At 50.1% G+C, this 20,358-nt stretch overlaps 5 protein-coding genes across 5 annotated transcripts; 2 read left to right on the forward strand and 3 right to left on the reverse strand.

Moving 5' to 3' along the window:
* Positions 1-770: 770 nt before the first annotated feature.
* M431DRAFT_1095 (hypothetical protein) lies at positions 771-1,270 on the reverse strand (the record flags this gene model as incomplete). Its single annotated transcript, XM_024911717.1, has 3 exons — positions 771-952; positions 1,025-1,125; positions 1,185-1,270. The coding sequence occupies 3 exons, from the start codon at positions 1,268-1,270 to the stop codon at positions 771-773; spliced, it is 369 nt and encodes a 122-aa protein (XP_024780844.1).
* A 2,137-nt stretch (positions 1,271-3,407) lies between these two features.
* M431DRAFT_538341 (hypothetical protein) lies at positions 3,408-7,150 on the forward strand (the record flags this gene model as incomplete). The annotated part of the gene is made up of 2 exons (XM_024921030.1): positions 3,408-3,822; positions 3,886-7,150. 2 exons carry the CDS (start codon positions 3,408-3,410, stop codon positions 6,924-6,926), a joined length of 3,456 nt encoding a protein of 1,151 aa, XP_024780845.1. The 3' UTR covers positions 6,927-7,150.
* A 142-nt stretch (positions 7,151-7,292) lies between these two features.
* Positions 7,293-9,374, reverse strand: M431DRAFT_1097 (hypothetical protein; the record flags this gene model as incomplete). Its single annotated transcript, XM_024911725.1, has 2 exons — positions 7,293-9,238; positions 9,299-9,374. 2 exons carry the CDS (start codon positions 9,372-9,374, stop codon positions 7,293-7,295), a joined length of 2,022 nt encoding a protein of 673 aa, XP_024780846.1.
* A 4,425-nt stretch (positions 9,375-13,799) lies between these two features.
* M431DRAFT_477548 (hypothetical protein) lies at positions 13,800-16,588 on the forward strand (the record flags this gene model as incomplete). The annotated part of the gene is made up of 3 exons (XM_024915575.1): positions 13,800-13,888; positions 13,981-14,576; positions 14,628-16,588. The coding sequence occupies 3 exons, from the start codon at positions 13,800-13,802 to the stop codon at positions 16,586-16,588; spliced, it is 2,646 nt and encodes an 881-aa protein (XP_024780847.1).
* Positions 16,589-17,224: 636 nt separating this feature from the next.
* Positions 17,225-19,312, reverse strand: M431DRAFT_489949 (hypothetical protein; the record flags this gene model as incomplete). Its single annotated transcript, XM_024916741.1, has 4 exons — positions 17,225-18,671; positions 18,744-18,842; positions 18,923-19,098; positions 19,172-19,312. The coding sequence occupies 4 exons, from the start codon at positions 19,310-19,312 to the stop codon at positions 17,225-17,227; spliced, it is 1,863 nt and encodes a 620-aa protein (XP_024780848.1).
* Positions 19,313-20,358: the final 1,046 nt, after the last annotated feature.

Consider the following 20,358-nt stretch of genomic DNA (forward strand, 5'->3'; position numbering starts at 1 on the left):
GATTAAGAGAGTCTCCTCCACCACATGAGCCACTTTAAAACGGATATCTTTCATGGAGATACCCTCGTTGAATGACGCAAAATCTTGCTATTATCGGAGAATAAATAGAGGAGGCGAATCTTACGCCGATAGCAGTTAGTTCTAGATCATCGTGTCTGTGATGAATAATCTGATGTTTTGCAAGGGGTTACCCTAGGACGTGATATATTTGCATCTGCTTTCGATGTATTCTGGCTGTTACAAAAAGGGAGAGTGAAGAACAATGAAAGGAAAAAAGAAAGAATTAAGCTGTATCAGAATGTTAGTAGATGAATGATGCATTATGGCTGGGCGTGCAATTTGACGCTTGTCTGTATGACCCGACGACGCTCTACGCCACGGACATGGGCAGTTTATACTAGATGATCGAACGAATAATTAATCAAAATAAGTGAGTTGAATGTCACGAAGCTCTAAGGATAAGCATCAGAAATAGATAATACTAAGCCCAGTAGAATGAGCATTTATATGGTAGTCAGCACTGGCTACGTAGAGACCGCCTTTCTTTCTATAAGCCTAGTGATATAATTTCCATCTCATCGTGGACAGTATCGTACTGACAAAGACCTCAAAAGCACCACAGGAGCTCATAGTGGAAAAGAATTGCTTAAGTGATTACCATTTGATGATCAGTCATATAACTAGCCACATGCCAATTGAAAAGCGTTCATGGCTATCACTCCAATACATATTTACACTTGTTTTCAATAGCAATCTTCTAAGTGCCGTTCTTAAGCACGCACACACTGGACGGATCTTGCCTGGGTAAACCAGTATCCAGTCGGCTTGCCAGTGTGTCCATCGTTCCAAGTCTGCAAGTCGCCTTGGCCAGGTGCCTCGATACCACCGGAGTTGAGGTTACCAGAGGTAGCGACGCAGTTGCCGGGCTCAACCCACATTGAGCAGATCCAGCCTAAAAAGGGTACGCTCATTTAGAATACAGGAAGTCTCATCTCGTGGGAATTTTGTATGATACAGTGCTTACCTGAGTCGGGGCCGATTGCTCCCAGAGTCTCCCATGGCGAAGTCCAGCAGCCGCCGTCGGTCATCTGAACGTCCATACACAGGTTGCTTGGTGTCCAGTTGCTAAAGTTTCCTATAATTAGAACATTTCGAGGAAATATGATAGACCGTAGATGACTTACGGGCCAGGGCAGACGAAAACACCATCAGCAGCAACTCCGAGACTCAGTAAAGAGCTCGCAATGATTGCAGTGGTAAGTGACTTCATTTTTGGTGTAGATGATTGATTATATGGTAGAAAAGATACCAAAGAAGACTGTATAGTGTTTGTTATAATCTAAACATTAAGCATATTCAGCGTAGGATTCGCCTCTTTTTATAAATATTTTCCTCTGCGTTGTTTTGCATACACTGGGGCAGGTTGTGACGATGTCTCCATCATATATCGCTAGCATACGTGCCTAAACGGGCCGTCTCTCCGAATCACGCATGCCTTGTAATCTATTTGGCCAGCATCTCATGACTTTTGTGGACAACCTCGTGGTCTCTATACAGAAACACCTTTCTCGATCGAGCACGAGCTGGCACTACCAGAGTGCCGATGTTCCGAGTAAGCTGACGAAGTTCCACTTTGGAGATGCGTACTCGTAGGCCTCAACTCCATTCTCAACTTGTGATTTGCGGAAATCGGACAAGTAGACTGCCGTTGTCAACGTCAAGTATGCCGAGGATGCGGTGACAGAGGGGATAGTTTGTCTATTCGGACATTTGAGGCGGACAGACGCATTTACGCAAGATGCATTATTGAGCATTATGTAGACAGCTAATTTAGAATTGAGGGAGCATATATGGACATTGCGACTTTATTTAGAAGAAGAACCTCAGGAAAAGGTGCAATTAGGGCCGGAGACTATTAGAAGAGTTGCATTCTAGAAGCGAGAGAGCCGAAGCGGAGATGTGCAGGGCTGAGCTAGATGGGCCTATTGGTCAGGGTTATGGATCGGGGATATTTATGGATCGGCCTTTCTTATCTGGAGATTATGTTGTCTTATTGCCGGAAACTTGGCATGGGCAATGTGTGAGTCTGAGGTGTATTTGGTGAGCATATGAGTGCCAGTGTTGGTTTATTAGTTGACAACTTGCTAGCCTTACAAACAACAACTAGTACTATAAATAGAGGTAACTTGGTAGGTAGTATTTCTGGTCCCCAGTAATGTCAATTTGCATTGTTTGGTTAGCCACTGCTTTGGGAATAAAAGGATGTGTTAGAATGAGAGCCACAGTCTCAAGTGTCCTTGTGTCTAGACTTGATTCCTCGGTCTAATCTACCGCTGAGCAACTTGATGGGGACGGCTTTTGTCAGTTTCGGGCTTACCACCCGAGATTAATTATGCTTTTTACATGTGTGTAATTTCTTTGCTAAGCTAGCTATATAGGTATCCAAGTTTCATGCAGTTGTTCTAGTACTGTGCTGTGCGGCTCAATGGATGCAGGATGCTGACCGGCTAAGTTGGGGACTTTGCTTTTGGTTGGATGCTGCTGATGATTCGATTGTAAAGTGTGGTAGACTAGTCAACATAGAGTGTGAGCAACCACGTGTGCCGGGCTCCACTGGAGAATAGAGTATAAGAGGCTGGCTATTTATGGGTGGAATAATCGACTAGATATTGGATTCAAGCGGGCGTTGAGAGAGATGGTAGTGCCATGATAATGTGGAAACACATTGGGGGCTGTAAAATTAATAACTTCTAGGCTACCAAAATGACGATTCAATAATCTGTACGAATACAGCATCCTTGTGCATTGGTAGAAGTTAATCACATATCCTTGATGGTCTTTGAAGAACAAAGATATCAGATTCGATATTGTCTCGTCACTGGTGATAGTGGTGGAATAAAGTGGCACCAAAAAATGGGTATAACGGCGGTAGTAACTTGGGTATGTCAGAATCTGCATCTTTTCGGCTTTTCTTTCCTTTCTTTGAGATGAACCTAAAGACGGCTATGATATGGCATAATAAAAAATTCTCCTCCTATTTATTCAATTTGTCTATTCATATGGAATTTTATCAGATTAGGTAGCGTGAACAAGTGTATTCATCTGTGCTGTATACAGGCACGCCAATGTCGTCACTTCGGCTCATTGCCGGCAAAGCGGCGCAAGTACCGGACACTGGCGCCAATGAGGAAATGAACCTCTGATGCGACAACGCGTAGGCGCGGAAAATATTGTCTCAGCACCTTCAATTTGATTCTCTGAGTCACTTCTCGCAGCATCCAACCGCCCAACCACAACCGCCATCACTACTCCTCGCTCTATATTCGTAATCGGCACGCGCCAGACTGTGCAAAAGTTCACTGCACGGTCATCACTCTCACACCCTCTCGACCTCTTCTCCCAGCTATATGACCCAAGAGCCTCTCAAGACTCCAGCACCGCTTCTGAACAACAACTACCTCGACGCCCTCTCCTTCTCCCAGCATGGCTCTCTTCCCCGCGATGCCAGTGGCCTTGATCGAGGCCGTTCAGGCTCCAGCCTCGGCTCACAGCGTCTTCGCCCCGGCCCGGACCAGCATCAGCATCAGCATCAGCCCCTCCCGGGCGAAAATGCCGGAGTCAATGCCGACCAGCTGGACGAGAAGCTACGACGATTGAGCTTGGACAAGGGCCTCGACGATCTCCCTTCTGTGCCTGGACAGCGAATCTCCGAGTATGAGAAAGCTCTGAACCCCCAAGCTGCGAAGCAAGGGCCTGGATTCCAGGTTATAAAGCGCTCAGAACCCCGCTCGGATGGAATCCGTCTCGATAACTTTCCAAATGGTGAGCTTTCCCCAGTTACACAGCGTGCCTATAAGTGAATGGTTTGCTGACGTGTTCTGCTAGAGATCCTGACGCACATCTTTTCGCATCTGCCGCCCGACTGCCACTCCTCGGTGGCGCTGGTGTCGAAGCGATTCTGGGCGCTGGTCACCACTCATCATGCGTGGCGCATGGCATTTATGCGCTATTTCCCTGGACATACCGTCCTAGAAAGCAATGGCAAAGCTGCCGCGGCCAACTCCTCCGATGTTCTGCGCTTCGAGACTCGATACTTTCCTCGACTCACATCGCTGGCTACTTGGAGAAGCGAGTATCTCTTGAGGACTCGCCACCTGAGGAACTTGGCTCGTGGCAAACCGGGGGCCCCTCCGGGAGGAACCTTGTCTGGTCGTGTCGGCCGCGCTGGGAAGAAATCGAGCGCGGTTTTGACCTACAACTCGAAGCTGCCCTGGCAAGTGACCAACCTCCACGCAGTCTTCTTGAATGGAAAGAAGCCGCCACGGGTTATGCAAGCAGCCGGAGACCTCGGCGCAGCAACCATCAGTGATCCCACCACGGGCAAGATTGAGAAATGGGGTCTTGAAGATCTATTCACCACCCCACAGCTGGACGAGGTTGCTCCTAATTTGGTGCCATATGGCTTGGGAGACGGCCCAGCCGGTGGCCCCAACGTCATGGATGTGAGCTACACCTACGGCATGATATCTGGTGAAGGATTTCCCGGTGGCCGGCCCTTCTTCCGAGGGGTCAATGAAATGCGTGGCCGCTATATCGGCGGAGAGATCAGTGCTGTCGATACCCATCTTGACATCCCTAAGATCCCCGAAATGTCCGATGCGATTTGCAGCGTGTGGATTGCCAAGTCGTCGAACGTTACATCAACAACACAGTCAATGTGCGGAATGTTAACAGGCTCCACTCTCGGCATCATTACTGCATACTCACTTGGCTGGGATACCACCGGCCCGAGATACGCCAATGGAGATGTCACAGCACGATGGGTCATCAGTCCTGGTGTTCCTATCATATCCTTGAAAGTCGACGATAGCTTCAACCAAAAGCGGAAGTCAACCTCCAGGGTCTGGGCTGTGGCACTGAATGCGCTAGGTGAGGTCTACTACTTATGCGATGTCCCTATCGGAAAACCAGTTCGAGCAACTGGGGAAGACCAGACCAGAAATGCCTGGTATGCTGGTCGTACAGTATACTGGCACCTTCTAGAGGCAACTCGTAGAATTGCTCGAGAAGACGAGCTAGACAAGAACGCAACACGTGGAGGGTATTCGCCCCGATCGCCGTCAGCCAACATGCATCTCAGCCAGGACCAGCTCGTGGCGGAGGCCCGGGAAATAGAGAAGTTTATGCGCTACAGGCCCTCTCACTTCCGAAAGGTCTGTGAGGGCTGGGATATGCAGCGGAAGCTAGAAGTGGATTTCGCGAGTGATGATGGTAAAGGCGCTGGGGAGAACGTCTTTGTGATTGACTGCGGCCTTGCCGAGAACCGACCTGCTGGTATTCAACGTTACTCGCGTTCCTTGATACCTGTGCAAGCCACTCCCAGCGAATCAACGACACCTCTTGCACCAGTTTCTACGTCTCTCTTTGGCAGCATTGGAGGGTTCGCCAACCGGATTTCTCCAATCTCCGAATCTCACACACCGTTGTCTCCGCCTCCTACTCCCAAATCGCCTCCTGTGCCCTCGACAGTCATTCATGATTGGTCCAAACAAGTGTTTGATCTCAGGGGCTACAGCCACGATATTGTGACTTCAGCCGCTTTGGACAACTCGCTCTCCTCGCTATTCACACTGGGAGAAGACCCTCTGCACACTGCAAACGAAGCGTCATCTACAACGAGTCCTTGGGCCGATCACGGGGCAAGAGAAATCCCTGGGCGTAGAACTCGCTTTATCATCATCGGAACCAACACAGGCGCAGTTCTGGTTTGGAATGCCCGGGATGATGATAGGACCCGTGAGACACAACCGCTACGCATCCTCCAAACTGAGTCCCCGGAGGTATCTGCAGTGGCAGCATCTGGACTGTATCTCGTTCATGGCGGCAGCGATGGCCTTGTGCAAGCCTGGGATCCTTTGGCGTCTACAGTGGAGCCCATCAGAACCATCAATGCTAGATCAAACGGGAGAGTTCCTCGTCACATGCTAGTTATGAATCCGGCGATGGATGAGAATACATACGCAGCCGTGAGAGCCATATACCTTGACCCTGATCCCACAACCCTTCAAGGAGTGGTCTCTTTTGGAGCATTCTTGCGATACTGGTCCTATGGATCGAATGGTCACACCGCCGGGCGTAAACGCCGCGTCCGACATACTGATATGGATGCTCGGCTTGCTAGTCGTCGCCAAGGCCATGCAGTATCAGGCTACATTGCCTCTGAGGAAGCCGAAATGCGACGGGAAAATGAGCAACAGGCTCGCGAGCATACCCGTCGCCTCAAGAGATTCGGCGCGCTGGGCGACTTGACTGAGGAGGAAGCGATTCTTTATGCCCAGATGGTCTCTGAAGAAGCGTACCACGCAGAGGAGCAACGACGGGCTAGCGATTCTGCAGCTGATGCCAGTTTAGACACTGCTTCTTCCGTTAGCGAGAATACTGTCTCGACTTTGACCCCCGATCCAAGCGTTGCCGGCCCGTCTGCTTCGGAAACCAATGGTGTAGCCGAAGATGAGTACGAACAGCAGATTCAACAGGCCATACGATTATCCTTGATGGAAGGGGTCAACAATGATATGGCGCAATCTCCCCTGGAATCATCACGAGGTAACAGCTCTGGCGATTTCGACTTCTCCGTCAATGTCAAGTACAAGCCCAAGGCCGGCAAGAAGGGAAAACAATCAGAGTCTGGGTCGCCGTCCGCAAATCACACGCCCGTGGGCGGTCCTTCGCGATACACTACTACCGAAGATGAGGACTTGGCCTTGGCTCTGAGTCTTAGTATGCAGGATCAGGGAGGATACTCGTCGCCGCCTCAGCAGCCATCGGATGCGGAGCTTGCGCTCGAGATCCAGCATGAGGAGTTTCCGTCCTTGCCTGGTGAGGGAGTTGGTAAGGGGAAGGGTAAAAGTGTGCAGAGGTGGTGATATAGACAGAGGCATAGCAGTGTGAAGAGATTAGCAGAGACATTTTCATTCTATCAATGGACAGAGCAAATTTATTTGCCATGTTCCATCTTTTTATAGTATTTTAGTCAGATGCTCGAAACTCATATTTAGTGCGCGCGTGTGTTAATACAGTCGTTCGTTTTTCAAAACCCTTCTTCTCATGTTTCGCAATGCAAGGTTATGAGGTGCCTAGCGTGCGTATTGTAATATTGTACATTATAATTTGAATATCCAACAAGAATTCCATACATTTCGTGTATACTATAATACAGATTTGCGTCAACGGCAATAAGAAGAAACAAGAAGATTACAAAAGAAATAAGAGGCGGCCAACCATCACATCCCTCAGACGAGTATCCAAAGGCCTATCACGAAACAGAGACCCGTGACGTTACCAATCGATAAACCTCGACGCCATGAAAATGCGCTGCTCTCATCGTTATCCTGGCGAATCCCATGACCGCCCGTCTCAACAGGGAAATCAGGTATCGAATCCCTAGAAGAAGATAAAGTCGCCGTGACAGAAGACCCAGGGTACGTCAATGTCTGCGACGAGACGACCAAGCCGCTGGGACCAATAGTAATACTCTGGTTGTTTATAACAGTGGTCTCAAAGTTGTTTAGATCGCCGTCTTCGTTAATGGCATACGTCGCCCCGTTGACGACGACAAGAGACGGGAGAACTTTTCCAACTGTGATGCCTCCGACGATTTCGTATTCTGTTGCTGTGGCGTTTGCGGAGGGTCCGCCTATGGTTGTGCCGTGGAGAGAAACGCCCCTTGGACCAATCGAGATAGTTTCTCCGTTGATAACTGTTTGATTGGGAGCTATGTCGAGGCCATATGTGATGGTTGTGGAGTGTAGGACGACGAGAGAAGTGCCGATGGCCGTGAGCATTTCTCCTCCCGTCACAATCTCGTGAGTAGGCTGCGGTGATGGCAAGATGAGGGTTTCGCGACCAACGGCAACAGTTCCTGCGCCGAGAACAACTCTTTGGCCGTTGATACTCGTGGTGGTTTCTTGCTGTGGGATTCTCATAGTGATGCCGTCGACAACAACTTGCGTGCCCGAGATTATTACTGGAATGCCTCCCAAAGTTCCACTTGTTGCGGCTGGTGCGGGAGGAGGTGTTGCTTGAGGCGCAGGTTTCGTGATTGTCGAGCCCAATCCCACGACTGCAGTAGGGAAAATGGTGAATACTTCATCTCGAACTGTGACCGTGGTTGTCTGACCAGGCTTCAGGTTAGAGACGGTCCTGTCGTTGATAACGACCTGTGTTCCCCCAGCAGTAAGCTGAAAGGTGGTAACTGGGAGCTGCTTCACGCTTCCCGGGGTGCCAAGCTTGAAAGTATTGCTCTGAGGACTCTCTATGACGTCTACGGTCTTATGATGGCCATCTCCAATGTCGTCAGTAACTAGTGTTTGGCTATAATCAGGGGTCGGTTCAGGTGAAAACACCACGGATGGATTCTTGTCAGTCGTAATAAACGTTACAACAAATCGACTATAGGAAAGAAACGGTCTCATTGTGATAATGACTCCACCGCCGCCCTTTCTGGCGGCATCAGGCGTTTGCGTAATAATTTCAGGAAGATCGATGGAAAATGTGGGTAGTGGAATTGGGATTGGTGCAGGCATAAAAGGGTCGTAAGATAGAGACGCAGAGGAGGGCGCCGGGACAGTTAGTGTAGAAGTTGAATTGGATATATGAGTTGTGCTAAAAAAGGTTATCAGAGCTTCACCCGCAGGAGAGCAGTAATTGGGTGTTGTAATTGGTGAAAAAGGGGGAGTGTAGTCGGTGCTGCTGCCATAAAATGTAACTGTTGAAGTATAAACAATAGAATATTCTGTAACGGCCTTGCCACTAGGTAGTGGAGTACATGGCTCTGTTGAAGTTGTTGTGCTTGGTAGCAGTGAGGAAGAAGTTGGAAACGTAGAGTTTCTGTTGGTAGCCATCGCGGTAGACGGGCATTCTGAAGTATCTCCATTTTCACACGCCGTCATGTAATTGGTAGTAGAGCCGGTTATCAATGCCGAGATTCGACTGGGGGTCTCTATCGTTCGTACATCTTCGGTCGCTGAATACGAAGTGATTCTTCCAGAGCCATCGGCTTTGGTGTCAGTAGTTGGCACAAAAGCTGTCTCGATGTCGTATTTCGCAGTTGGATCTGCCAACTCTGAGAGTGTCGCCCCCGATACTGTTGATCCTGCCGTTGACAAGCCATGTTGGATAATTTCAATGGTGGTATTGGATTGAAACCCCCGTCGCTGGTGATTGTGATATAGAATCCCTGCGCGAAATGATTAGCAACATGATTTCTATACAAAGTAAGCCAAAGCCTCAGACGCACCTGATCTTACAGTTGCTGCAGCACACTCTATTAGAAGTGATGTGTAGAACAGTAAGAGAACATTGGTGCATTTCATCGTGCCCCCGATGACGACGTGAATCCTTCAAGTCGGTGAGTGACTAGAATGGAGCGTACAGATATAGAAGGTAACAATTCGGCTGGCCATCAGAGTGATATCGCCACTGGGTCGTGGTGATGCAAGAGTTATAGACTGATCATCCAGTGTACCGGGATTTGAAGAAGCTACGAAAAGACACAAAATAAGTCCAGAATTTTTGCATAATCAATGGTCGGCTGTGGAGGTAGGCTCCCTGTCGTATAATTCAATGGGTAGAAAAACTGATGAATGGGCTCAGTTGCTATGTATGGGAAGCTCCGTGCGGAGTATATACGAGCATATCAGCGTTGAACATGGGCACATATGCGCACATAACGCGGTACACGGCATATATCATAACTGCTGTGGTCTGCCGTGGACAACAGGCCAGTGGACGCCGGCCTTCAACCTCCTCCGTGCATCCCCTAGCAGTTGTTAGTCTTGTGCTAGGACCAACATGCCGCCTCGAGCTCTGGCAAGGGAGACGAGGTACTAGTGACTCTGGGCGTGCCCATGAGACACTTAAAATGTACCAAGCATTGGCGCTATTGGGGTGGTAGCACGAATGTCTAGCTGTTATTGCTTTGGCACTGGTGATTCTGTAACGGTATCCTGCGATCTTGAGTAGATTAGACCACGAATATGACGGCGACTTGTCCGTCTGAGTTTTAAGGATCTGACCAACTCCGCAGCCCGAGTTCAGTTATTCAGAAATTTAGGATTCGAGAATGGGGACACAGCAATCGACGGCGGAGGGAGTGCGATAGGCAGACGCGTCCATCCAACCAATAAACGCGGATGTGGTTTGAGCGAGGCGTTGGGAAGGGATAGGAGCTAATAATTAAAAAAGGGAGAAAATGGTCTCATTGTCTCATTTGAATCTGCTGTCAGTCAAGAAATTTCCTTGCAGGAGATGGGCTGAATAATAACCCATGACCCGGCTGCAGGAGGATTCCGCGTGTGACGCAAATGTCAAGAACATACAGTAGCTGCAAAAATGGCCCAAGAAATTTGGCAGCCTTTGAGGCCCCGACAAAAGGGCAGGTGTCGAGTACGAGAGTGCCGCAAAGGGGATTGCTTTTACGGGGATCGCGATAGTTTCCCGCCACACTTTCGACTGAGCACTCTCAATTTGTGCAGTCCTGTTCTTCCTTGGTTGGAGTGTTTTCTAGTCGTTCAATAGCATGCATGGTTCGTTTGATTTAGCGGGCGTGGACCAGCGAGAGAAATTATCGCGGGCTGGTCGGCGGATGAGAAAACCTGACATTTGCTTTTTGTCCATGGTCTGAGACATTGTTCCCTTGGCTCAGCCGTTCACAAATTGCACAAAATACAAGGGTTCTGCCCAACTTGTGCGCACCAGACCGCTCGTAAATCCCTTGCTCGGTAGACTATTGTTGCTACTAGCAGCTGCAAGGAGTAGTGCGGAGAAGTTGGCATCTCGAAGTGTGCCGTTGATAGGCCATGTTCTTGGTGTCGTTGTAGGGGGGCCGTCCTTGTTTCACCGATACGCCATCCATTTTCATGGCTCTCAAGTCTATTGACAAGTCATCTCTTGTGCTCTCTGTGTTTGGCACGACTCCACATGTCCATGAACGATTCGGTTTCCTGGTTTCCAGCGTTGCGGAAATGAGCTTTGTATCGGTGGAGGAACATGGGATTTCGGTAATCGCTCTTCTAGCGCGCGAGATCCGTCATCGAAAGATAGAAGCAGCTGCGCTTCGATCAGGGCTCGAGTAAAGCTTCATGATTCTCGCGATTTGATGATGGTGTCTGGGATAAGTTTGTTAATCGGAGACTGAAGCCACTTTTAGCTTGTATTGATGGTTCTGCAATGCTTAGATCCGGTGAGCTCCAGCCAACGACACAAAGGAGATGCTCACCTTTTCCATAACACAGACACTGTAGTTTTTTTTCCCCCGCTCGGGCTGTTTAATTGCGAGCAGTTCTAGATGGACTGAATGCAGGTTGGCAAATGAGAAAAAGGATAGCTCCCAATAATTTTTTTTTCCAAAGAGGTTATCTAGGGTAGCTCTAGGCCTTGCGTGAGCAGCAGCAACCGCTTGGTAAGGCGGCACCTTCTTCATTACAACAGAGGCACTGATGAAGTCACTTGCATCCATACATCTGCTGGCCTATGGATCTATCCTTGATATTTCTCCTCTCCTTCATCTTCTCAGACCAGCAGTATCACAACTGAAGCTAGATTTACCGCCATAATTTTGGGCACGGTGGATAATACAACTAGACGTCAACGTACTCGGCCAGCTGGAGCCTATCAGGCATCTCTCGTGGTAATGTCACTCGAAGGAATAGCAATACTGGCGGGCAGCATCACTAATACGAGTACAGGAGGTATTCCACTGCGGCAGACAAGGCCCTCGTATGCGGCAGGGACCTTAGCTCCGGCACACGCGTCCCCGGTCAGCACTTTACTCGTACATGGCGCAAGGGCGAGATGTCTAGCGAACGGGAGCCGGTACGCAGAGCGCCGGTGGGCGTTTGGACCTGGACTCTCCAAAGGGAGGGGGGGGGGGGCAACTTGCTTGGCAGCATCTACGGCATCCTGGGATGGATACTGGAGGCGAGAATACTCGTAATGGCTCGCAGGATACGAGCAGCATTGGTACGAGTACATGCTGGTCGGTCTTGAGAAGCGTGTGGGATGGTGGGGATCGCGGGTGGCTCCTAGTCGTTGATCCCGGCTCTAGCCATCCAGTGGACCCCATCTCCAGATACTGCTGATCTTGGGCCCTGACCCCGGCCCTCCAGCTGTTGATCTTGGTGTTGTTGGACTCCAGCTCATCTCCAAAGCCAAGCTGGTGTTGCTCTGCTGTTGCAGCCTGACGATATCGTCGCTGGCCCCCGTGGTGTCGTGCGCTCATATGGACGTGAAATCCACCGAGGAACATTGGCATTCCAACAGCGCCAACGGCTGGTCATAGCCCGCGCTCCGTTATTTGTACCACAGCATCAATTGATGTGCACCACGGCCGCCACACCGAGTCCAGGGCGGATTCCAGGCCAGGCATGTGGACAGCGCACATCTGGCTTAGTTTCGTACTCCGTACCTGTCAGAAGCCTCAAAGTACAGGCAAGTATGTACTCGTACGAGTACTAGTATGTAGACCGCACTCTTGTCTCGCCATCAGTGTCTGACCTGCATGACATTAGGCCGACCAGTCCCAGCACTGCTCTGTCACCGAAGATGTCGCCAGATCTCTCAGTCTTTCCACTCTTGCAGGCATACTCTGATTGCGATTTGCTCACAAGCTGCTACTGGCGTCGGAGTACTCGAGTGAGCTGATTGCTGAGCGTCCATGCAGAATAAGATACGATACGTGTACAATTGGTACGGACGCTCTCTGAGGAGCTAATGGCTCCCTGCTCTTCATATTTCAGGCCCATGGTGATGAAATAGAAGCGGTCAAGCCAAGACTGTCTCAACCAGTGTTGTTATTGCAATATGTTGTCTTGCATTGCAGTCTCATCGACCTCGGCGTTACAATCTTCTCCGTAGCTGCTCTGGAGAGACTCGAGTACTGCATGGTACAGGTATCGAGGAGCATACCCGGTGGCGCATCCAGAAAGCGTGGAGCACCCCCAAAGTGTCGCCCCAATGAGGCATTGGCAACTGAAACCATTCCCCATCCTGCTCCCGTTCTGGCTGGCAGCCATTACGGCTAGATATTACTACTGGCATTAGCGCTTCCGTGAGCCATCGACGGCTCGGTGCTAGACCAAATTGGCGTTGCTAGGCTGATCGGAGCGCGCTTCAGTATCAGACATTCGGGGTTCGTCCCAGACTGACGGCCGGAATGTTCTGAATGGACCCTCACCGGGTAAGTGGCTGGATGTACCTGTACAGAGCAGATGTCCATCCCTTTGGGTCGAATTGCCAAGGGCGTCGCCCCAGGTTCCGAAGAGTTTTTGGCAGATCGGCCTGGAGCATCCGCGCCGTGTACATGCAACTACTAGTAATCGATTCCGTTGGCAGCACCCCCCCTGGCACGAGGTACACCACCAGCCATCCATTCGAAGGGCACTGCTAGGTGGTCCAAGCCTTGCATTTCTATCCCTCGCCTTCGACTCTCTTCATCAATACACCACGGAGGCAATCCCGTGGAACCTCACGGTGTCCAAGAGCAAACTGTCCTCGCTGCGTGAAGCGTGAATCTGCCCACCGGTTCACGAGCTTTGTGGTGTCGTCAATTAACGGAAGCTGCAGATTCCCTACAGCCCCACGATTCTATACCCATGGATGCTGTGCTGTGATAGTGTCAAGAGTACTAACAGAAGCTGAGAGACGCTCATGATATCACGCCCTACATCCCCGGCAGTTCTATAACCTGGGGGTCTTCCTAAGGTGAAGGCTTGCGGCATCACACGGCCGCCATCGGAGAAATGCGTCGTGATGTCCTAGTGATTGCAGTAGTAGCCGGCCTTGCTTATGCAAATGACCCGGCCCCGGTGTCATTTGATGCCGGAGACTGGTACGTTGTTTATTATCTTCTCTGCCTTCTGCTAGTACCCGCATCAGCGGCGTACAACGCGTTTCATCTTGTGGCTGACCTTAGATTAATAGGCTTGGGATCGATGGTAACTGGTCAACCATCAAAGTCTTGCTGGGTTCAAGCTCGGATCTCGTCAATGTTCTCTTGAGCACGTCACTTTCCGAATTTTGGGCCGTTGGACCTGGAGGCTGTTTAAAAAGTACGTCTCCATCTCGACTTGATCGGGTCCCTCCATTACTCGCAAGAAGTCTCCCCGGAGCAGGCCATAAACGTCCATCCATCAACCAAGGAGCTGACTCGGGCCTCATAGAGGAACCGCATTGCACCGCTGCTCGCGGTGGCATTTACACTCCGTTTGGATCTAAACATTGGTCGTCTATGGGAATTTGGCAACTTGGCTTGGATTACTTGGGTTATGGTGGAAACGGCCAATATGGGTTGGATACAGTCAACGCATACAGCACAATTACCGACATTGGATTCGGCATGTCCAACGTTCTCATGTCCGCCATCAACACAACAGACTATTATTTGGGTTTCTTTGGCCTCGGTATTACACAGGGCAATTTTGGTCACGAAGTTGCTCAATCACCTTTAACACAAGCCGTCCATACCTTTGGATGGATTCCTAGTTATAGCTATGGCTATACTGCGGGTGCCTCCTATCGTATGTCTTTGTTTCTTTCTATGAATAGTCAGTGCTAACGTGAAACGATAGGAAATATGCCCGTATCGATTACCTTGGGCGGCTATGATACAGCTAGATACGTGCCGCACAGCATCGACTTCACCTTGACTCCACAGGACAACATGCCTCGCGCCCTAATTAGAGGCATCGAAGCAACTGTGAATAACAGCGCCGCTAAGCCCAAGAAGTGGCCGTCCGAAACAACAAGCCTTTCAGGATGGAATAACTCATTTACGGCCCTGATTGATAGCACCACTCCATACTTGTGGTTACCCAATGCCGTCTGTGACGAGTTTGCAAGTGCCTTCAACTTGACGTATAACAAGACATTTGATCTATATACCCTTACCAACGAACAGTACAATAGCTACGGCTCGTCCGACTCTTTTACTTTTGTCTTTAGCTTTTCGAGCTTTGACAACCATGACAATTTTGGATCTCCTTTGGATGTTCCGGGCTTGGTGAACATCACTGTGCCAATGCGAGCATTCGTCAGCCTCTTGCAATACCCTTTTATGCACCAGGCCATCAAATATGGAGACCCGGCTGTTCCATATTTTGCGCTGCGGAGGTCTGAAAATGATTCCGCAATCATCATCGGCCGATCGTTTCTGCAGGAAGCCTATTTAATAACCAAATACGACGAGGCCGTGTTCTCAGTTCATCAGGCCAAATTTCCTCAGGAACCTATAGCTGACGCAAATCTGATTCCAATCAAACAACCAAATAATAGCCCTTATCCTGCACCGCCGAAACAGACAGGTAGCAGACTAAACACAGGGCAAATGGTTGGCATTGCCGTTGGCGCCATTCTACTATGCTTATTCTGTCTTGTGAGCATTTGCTATCTCTGCCGCCGAAGAAAATCACAGGAGAAGGGCGAGGAGGCCAAGGAAACCAAAGACAGCGCATCAACGATAGTTCCAGACACGCCAAGGATACTGAAGCCTGCCTTATTTTACAAATTGACACGTCGCAAAAGGGTGCAAAGCGACGTGACTAAGTCCGCCACGACTGCCGTTCTCTCTCATTGTATGGAGGCCCCCGATTCTGAAATTTACGAACTTCCAGCCCCAATGGCTCCCGTGGAACTTGATACTAGCGATGGAGAAGACGACGGTTCAATAATTTGTGACACTGTTCCAGGCACAGAAACCATCAGGAGCCTCAGCGCATATGAAGTAGCGAAGAGGAAGATTGACCGACAGCTTCAGGGGCCTGTTCCCGAATACTCACCACCGCAGCTAGGGATTGTGCTGCCTCAAGAAAAGCCGATTTCACATAATATCGGCTCAGTGTATGCGACCTGGAGCGGAGAGACAACTCCTGTCTCGCCAATCAAAACTGGATCGGGAACCGGCTCGCTTCCAACATCGCTACCCTCACCAATTTCATCTGGGTCGGGATACAATAGCCTGGCAAGTCCGATTGTTGCGGCTCAGCTATCAGACGGTAGCTCAAGAGATATGGACATGCAGAATGACGAGGATGATACGCAACTGGAGACTGATGGGTCAAACTCCCAACACGTGGAGATTCAGGACCACAGTTCTTCTTCAATGGCGTGCCAAAAGACTCCAATTGACCCAACAAACATTGTCTGTTTGGGCAACCTCCCGGACAATCTCAAATCGCTCAGACATAGCATCATGTTGGCGCAAATCGTGAGCCAAGAGAACCGCGACAGTATCAGTAGTTTTACACCTCGCTTCAAGGCCGAATTCCATCTTTCCGAGCAGAGTCTAGGGAGCAATTATACCGATGAGGAGGAACGAATTATGGGTGAAATGACGCGACAAGCTACCTTCTCCCTTGCCCGGTCAAAGGGGGAGGAATCCTCGGTCGAGTCTACCGGAGAACACAGGAAAGATGACTCCTTCAACTCAGAGGCAAATAGTCCCCATTCCTCACGAGGAGAGGAACGAATAGATGGAAATGAACTCATTCATGTCCCGCAGATGGCAGAGAAGCGATATAGCTGGGAAGATTGAACGCTGTCGCACCAAGACTTGCCTTCCACCCATCCAAGCAGACATCCTTAATTCTTCGCATCTTGACGCCTTCTTTCCTGTACTTCCCTTTTCTATCACCCTTCATTAAAATCATTTCTTATCTCTTTTGTCGTTTGCTACATAGCCAGCAATGGAGTTTTCTTTGGGAGAATGGGATCGGTGTATTCTATGTGCCAATGGCATTGCACAGGTGAGACGGTTGGACAGAATATGGACCCATGGGAGTTTTTAAGAAGGATCTTATACCACCACTTTGCACCGCCTTTTCGTTGCCGTACGGGGTTTTTTTTTTTTTTTTTAATTACTTAAAGGACTATTTGTAACTTTAATATCCGAGATGACGGATACTTATATAGTAGGATGAGCAGATGGCTCGGGATGGCATTTGATGAGCTGTGATGGCGACTCTCCTTCGCATGGCTCTTTGCCTCTCTTGTCGCACGCTTAGATAGAAACAATAATGACAGAAGAAATTATATCAATCAGATTCGTGGCCTTTTTGCTGCTACCTTGGATAGCCAAGTAGTAAGAGCAGCCTAATGTACAACACTCGCCCCCTTTCTAATGCACGCTATGAATATCATGTTTGTCTTTATAGAATACCATGCACAGCTTTTACCAAATTTCCTGCCACCACGTTATCGCTCCTAGCATCTCCTTGCGAGTCTCCTCGTCTCCATTTTCGGTAAAAGGGTCGAAGACGGCGCGTTTGCACGCATCGGCCATCCTCGTGGAGCCTCCGCAGACGGCGAAAATGGCTTTCTGGGGAATCAGCTCTTCTAGCCTGGGTGCTTCTTGGCGAACTAGATCCTGCACGTAAATCTTCTCGCGCTGGTCTCTCGAAAAGGCCGTAAAAACAAGCAACTGGGAGTTTTTCTTGGCTGCATCTTCCGCGAGCGCACGCCATTCGTCTTCGAAGAAGTAGTCGGCCGCGCGGTTTCGGTTGCCGAAGAAGATGACCATTGGCGCTGGGGAGGGATGCGTGAGGCGTTCGTGGATGAGACACCGCACGGGAGCGACGCCGGTGCCCGTGGCCATGGCGATGAGCGGTCTCTGTGCGTTGGCGGCGCCGTGGATGGGCGAGAGGACGGCCTTGTAGGAGACGCGGAGGGTTGCGCCGGGGAGGAGGCTGGCGAGGTAGCGGGAGCAGAGTCCTTCTCGGGGTTTGCGGAGGATGGTGCGATATTTCACCATGGCGACCAAAAGGTCGACTCTGGTGGCACCGGCCTTTGAGGGGTGGATTGCGGATGTGCCGCCGTTGGCGATGCTGAAGTCGCGGCCGCGGATGAGCGGGAAGACATCCAGGAGGCGCTCTGCCGGGATCTTGACTGAGGTGAATTCGTCGAGGACCTCGATTATGCTGCGGCGAGAGCGGGTGGCGTAGTCAAAGTACTCGTCCATGTATTCGGGCATATTGAATTCGAGCAGCCGCTCCCGGTGGTATTCGTCGGACGAAAAGTAGGACATGTTCTTGAGAAAGGAGCGGCGCGGAATGGCGGTTATGTCAATGTTGTTGAGAAGAAGGCCGCGGAGCGTACACGATGCCGGTGCGTAAAGGTTGTGTGGGAGAGAAGGGCAGGCGGACAGGTCAAGCGGACGGTCAGCAATGTCGTTCCAGTCCATGAGGTCAATCAGCTTCTGGACGTCGTGCGGGAAGTTCTTTGGGTACAGCGTGAGGCAGTCTCCAGGTACGCATCGAACTCTTTCGCCAGATGGGTGAGCAGGTATGTCAAATGATGCAAGGCGGACATCCTGCCAGTGTTCCTGCGGCGTCAATCTTTCGTTCTTTGTCAAGGTTGCTGTCCATCCGGCTGGGATGGGTAAGAGGCCTGGAGGTGGTAAGTTGGGCTCTGTGAGTGTGGCATTTGTCTGGTCTATTGAAAGAGAAGATACATTGACCTCCTGGATCTTCTCGGAAAGCGCATGAAGAGCCGGAGCCAGAGACCAGCGGGGAGGGAGGATGGTGTCGTCGGGAATGGGCTCCGAGCCTGATGGAGGTGGATAATGCTCTAGAAGATGCTTTTTCAGGTCCTCAGCCCATCTCACAAAACTGCCATCGATGCTAGAGAAATAACGTGTGAGCTTCTTGCCGACAAAGTGCCTGGTTCATGAGGAAGAGTATAGCTAAGCTTACCCATCTGGAAACTGTTCGTCTGCTTCATATGCGTCAATGAAGGTGGCAGCGCCAAGCTGGTCTAGTCTGCGCACAAGCTTTCGCGCAGCCCAATTAAACCTAGAAACAAATCATATACAATTAGTTCACGTATTCAAACTGAAAAGTAAGGGCATTGTATAAGAGGGTTATTTTCATACTTTAGATACGTGCTGTCACCAAGACCGAAGCAAGTGTACTTTAACCGACTCAAGCAGTTTGGCGGCAACTTCTTCCGCAGGAGCTTTTTCCAAAAGAGCAGTGAGTTGTGAGGCATGTCACCCTGGCCCGTTGTCGAGATGACAAAAATGACGAGCTGGTGCTGCAGCAGCGCATTCTGGCAACGTGGGGGTTCATCATTAATCACATGTATCCGGGCACCTCTGTTTGCTGGGCGAGAGACAACATACAAGATCTGTAGCATCGAGCTCACTGACATGGCTCTCGAAATGGAGCCTCTGGCACAGCCGGCCAAGCTCTTCGGCTATATCCTGGGCATTGCCCGTTTCCGACCCATACAGGACCAGGACGCTTCTCTCTTGGCTCGCCATGGCGACAAGGGGCGGATGAACTGCCGAACGCCAATCGGATCTGTCGCTGCTGCTATGTGTGCTCGCAAGGAACGTGTATGACTCGCATGGTGTCCGGAGCGCACAGCAAGAGCAGATCCGTTCTATCGCATTGGCATTTTCAGTTGGCGCTTAGTTGCAAGATTGCATGTAGGAAGAAAAAAAGCGGGTGTCCGATGCCGGGCTGCAGCCGAGTTTGGTGGAGTCCATCTGATCTTATCGGTTCATGCTGCTTTATCTGATCAGAATTGCCTCTCCCGGCATGGAGCCACGTGCCGGGACATGCAAGCAAACGAAGGTTAAAAAAAGATGTATACAATGGACGAAAAAAAGGTTAAATTCACAGCTGAGGACATTTTGATGAATTAATGAGTATTGAGCACGTTTGAGCTGAAATATGAAACTGGGGATATCGTGATGTGTAGATTTTCTGAGCAAAGATTTTCACTGCTGGTAGTATAAGCGTGGCTTGCAACATCTGATGGCGAGGCCAAAGTACGATCCGGCACAACACAAAGCCTCACTTCATGCTATGCGCAATGCCATGTTTGCGTTGCACATTTCAGCAAACCAATTTGCGCTCAACAGCATTTTTGTCAGTGCTTTTTAGTCGGCAACGGCAGGGAATCCGGGGAAGGCTTGCTCCGTTCTTGTGGCTGGGCTAGCAAACAGCTTGGCCGAGCTCTAGACGGAACTACAGCGGACAGCTTCAGCAGCTAGTCGAAACACAAGAGCAGAGCAGAGCAGAGCCGATGACTCAAGAAAAGGAATATTCTGACGATGCCCAATCTTAGTACCTGCATATATAAGGCAGCATGGCAGATAGATAGCTATTACTACTGTCTGTTCGGTGAAAATAAGACTTTAAGCGAGGCCATCAACAGCGCCGAGGCTTCCCAGGGTTGCACTTGTTTGGCCATGGCTCGGGCCACGTTGCCCACCTTAGCTGGGTGGATCGGCGACCAGGGCATCGAGATCCCCTGTGCCGTGCGACTTGGGGGTTGGCTGGATACACTGCTGTACATGCG

Source organism: Trichoderma harzianum, assembly GCF_003025095.1.
Source record: "Trichoderma harzianum CBS 226.95 unplaced genomic scaffold M431scaffold_1, whole genome shotgun sequence".
Taxonomy (NCBI): domain Eukaryota; kingdom Fungi; phylum Ascomycota; class Sordariomycetes; order Hypocreales; family Hypocreaceae; genus Trichoderma; species Trichoderma harzianum.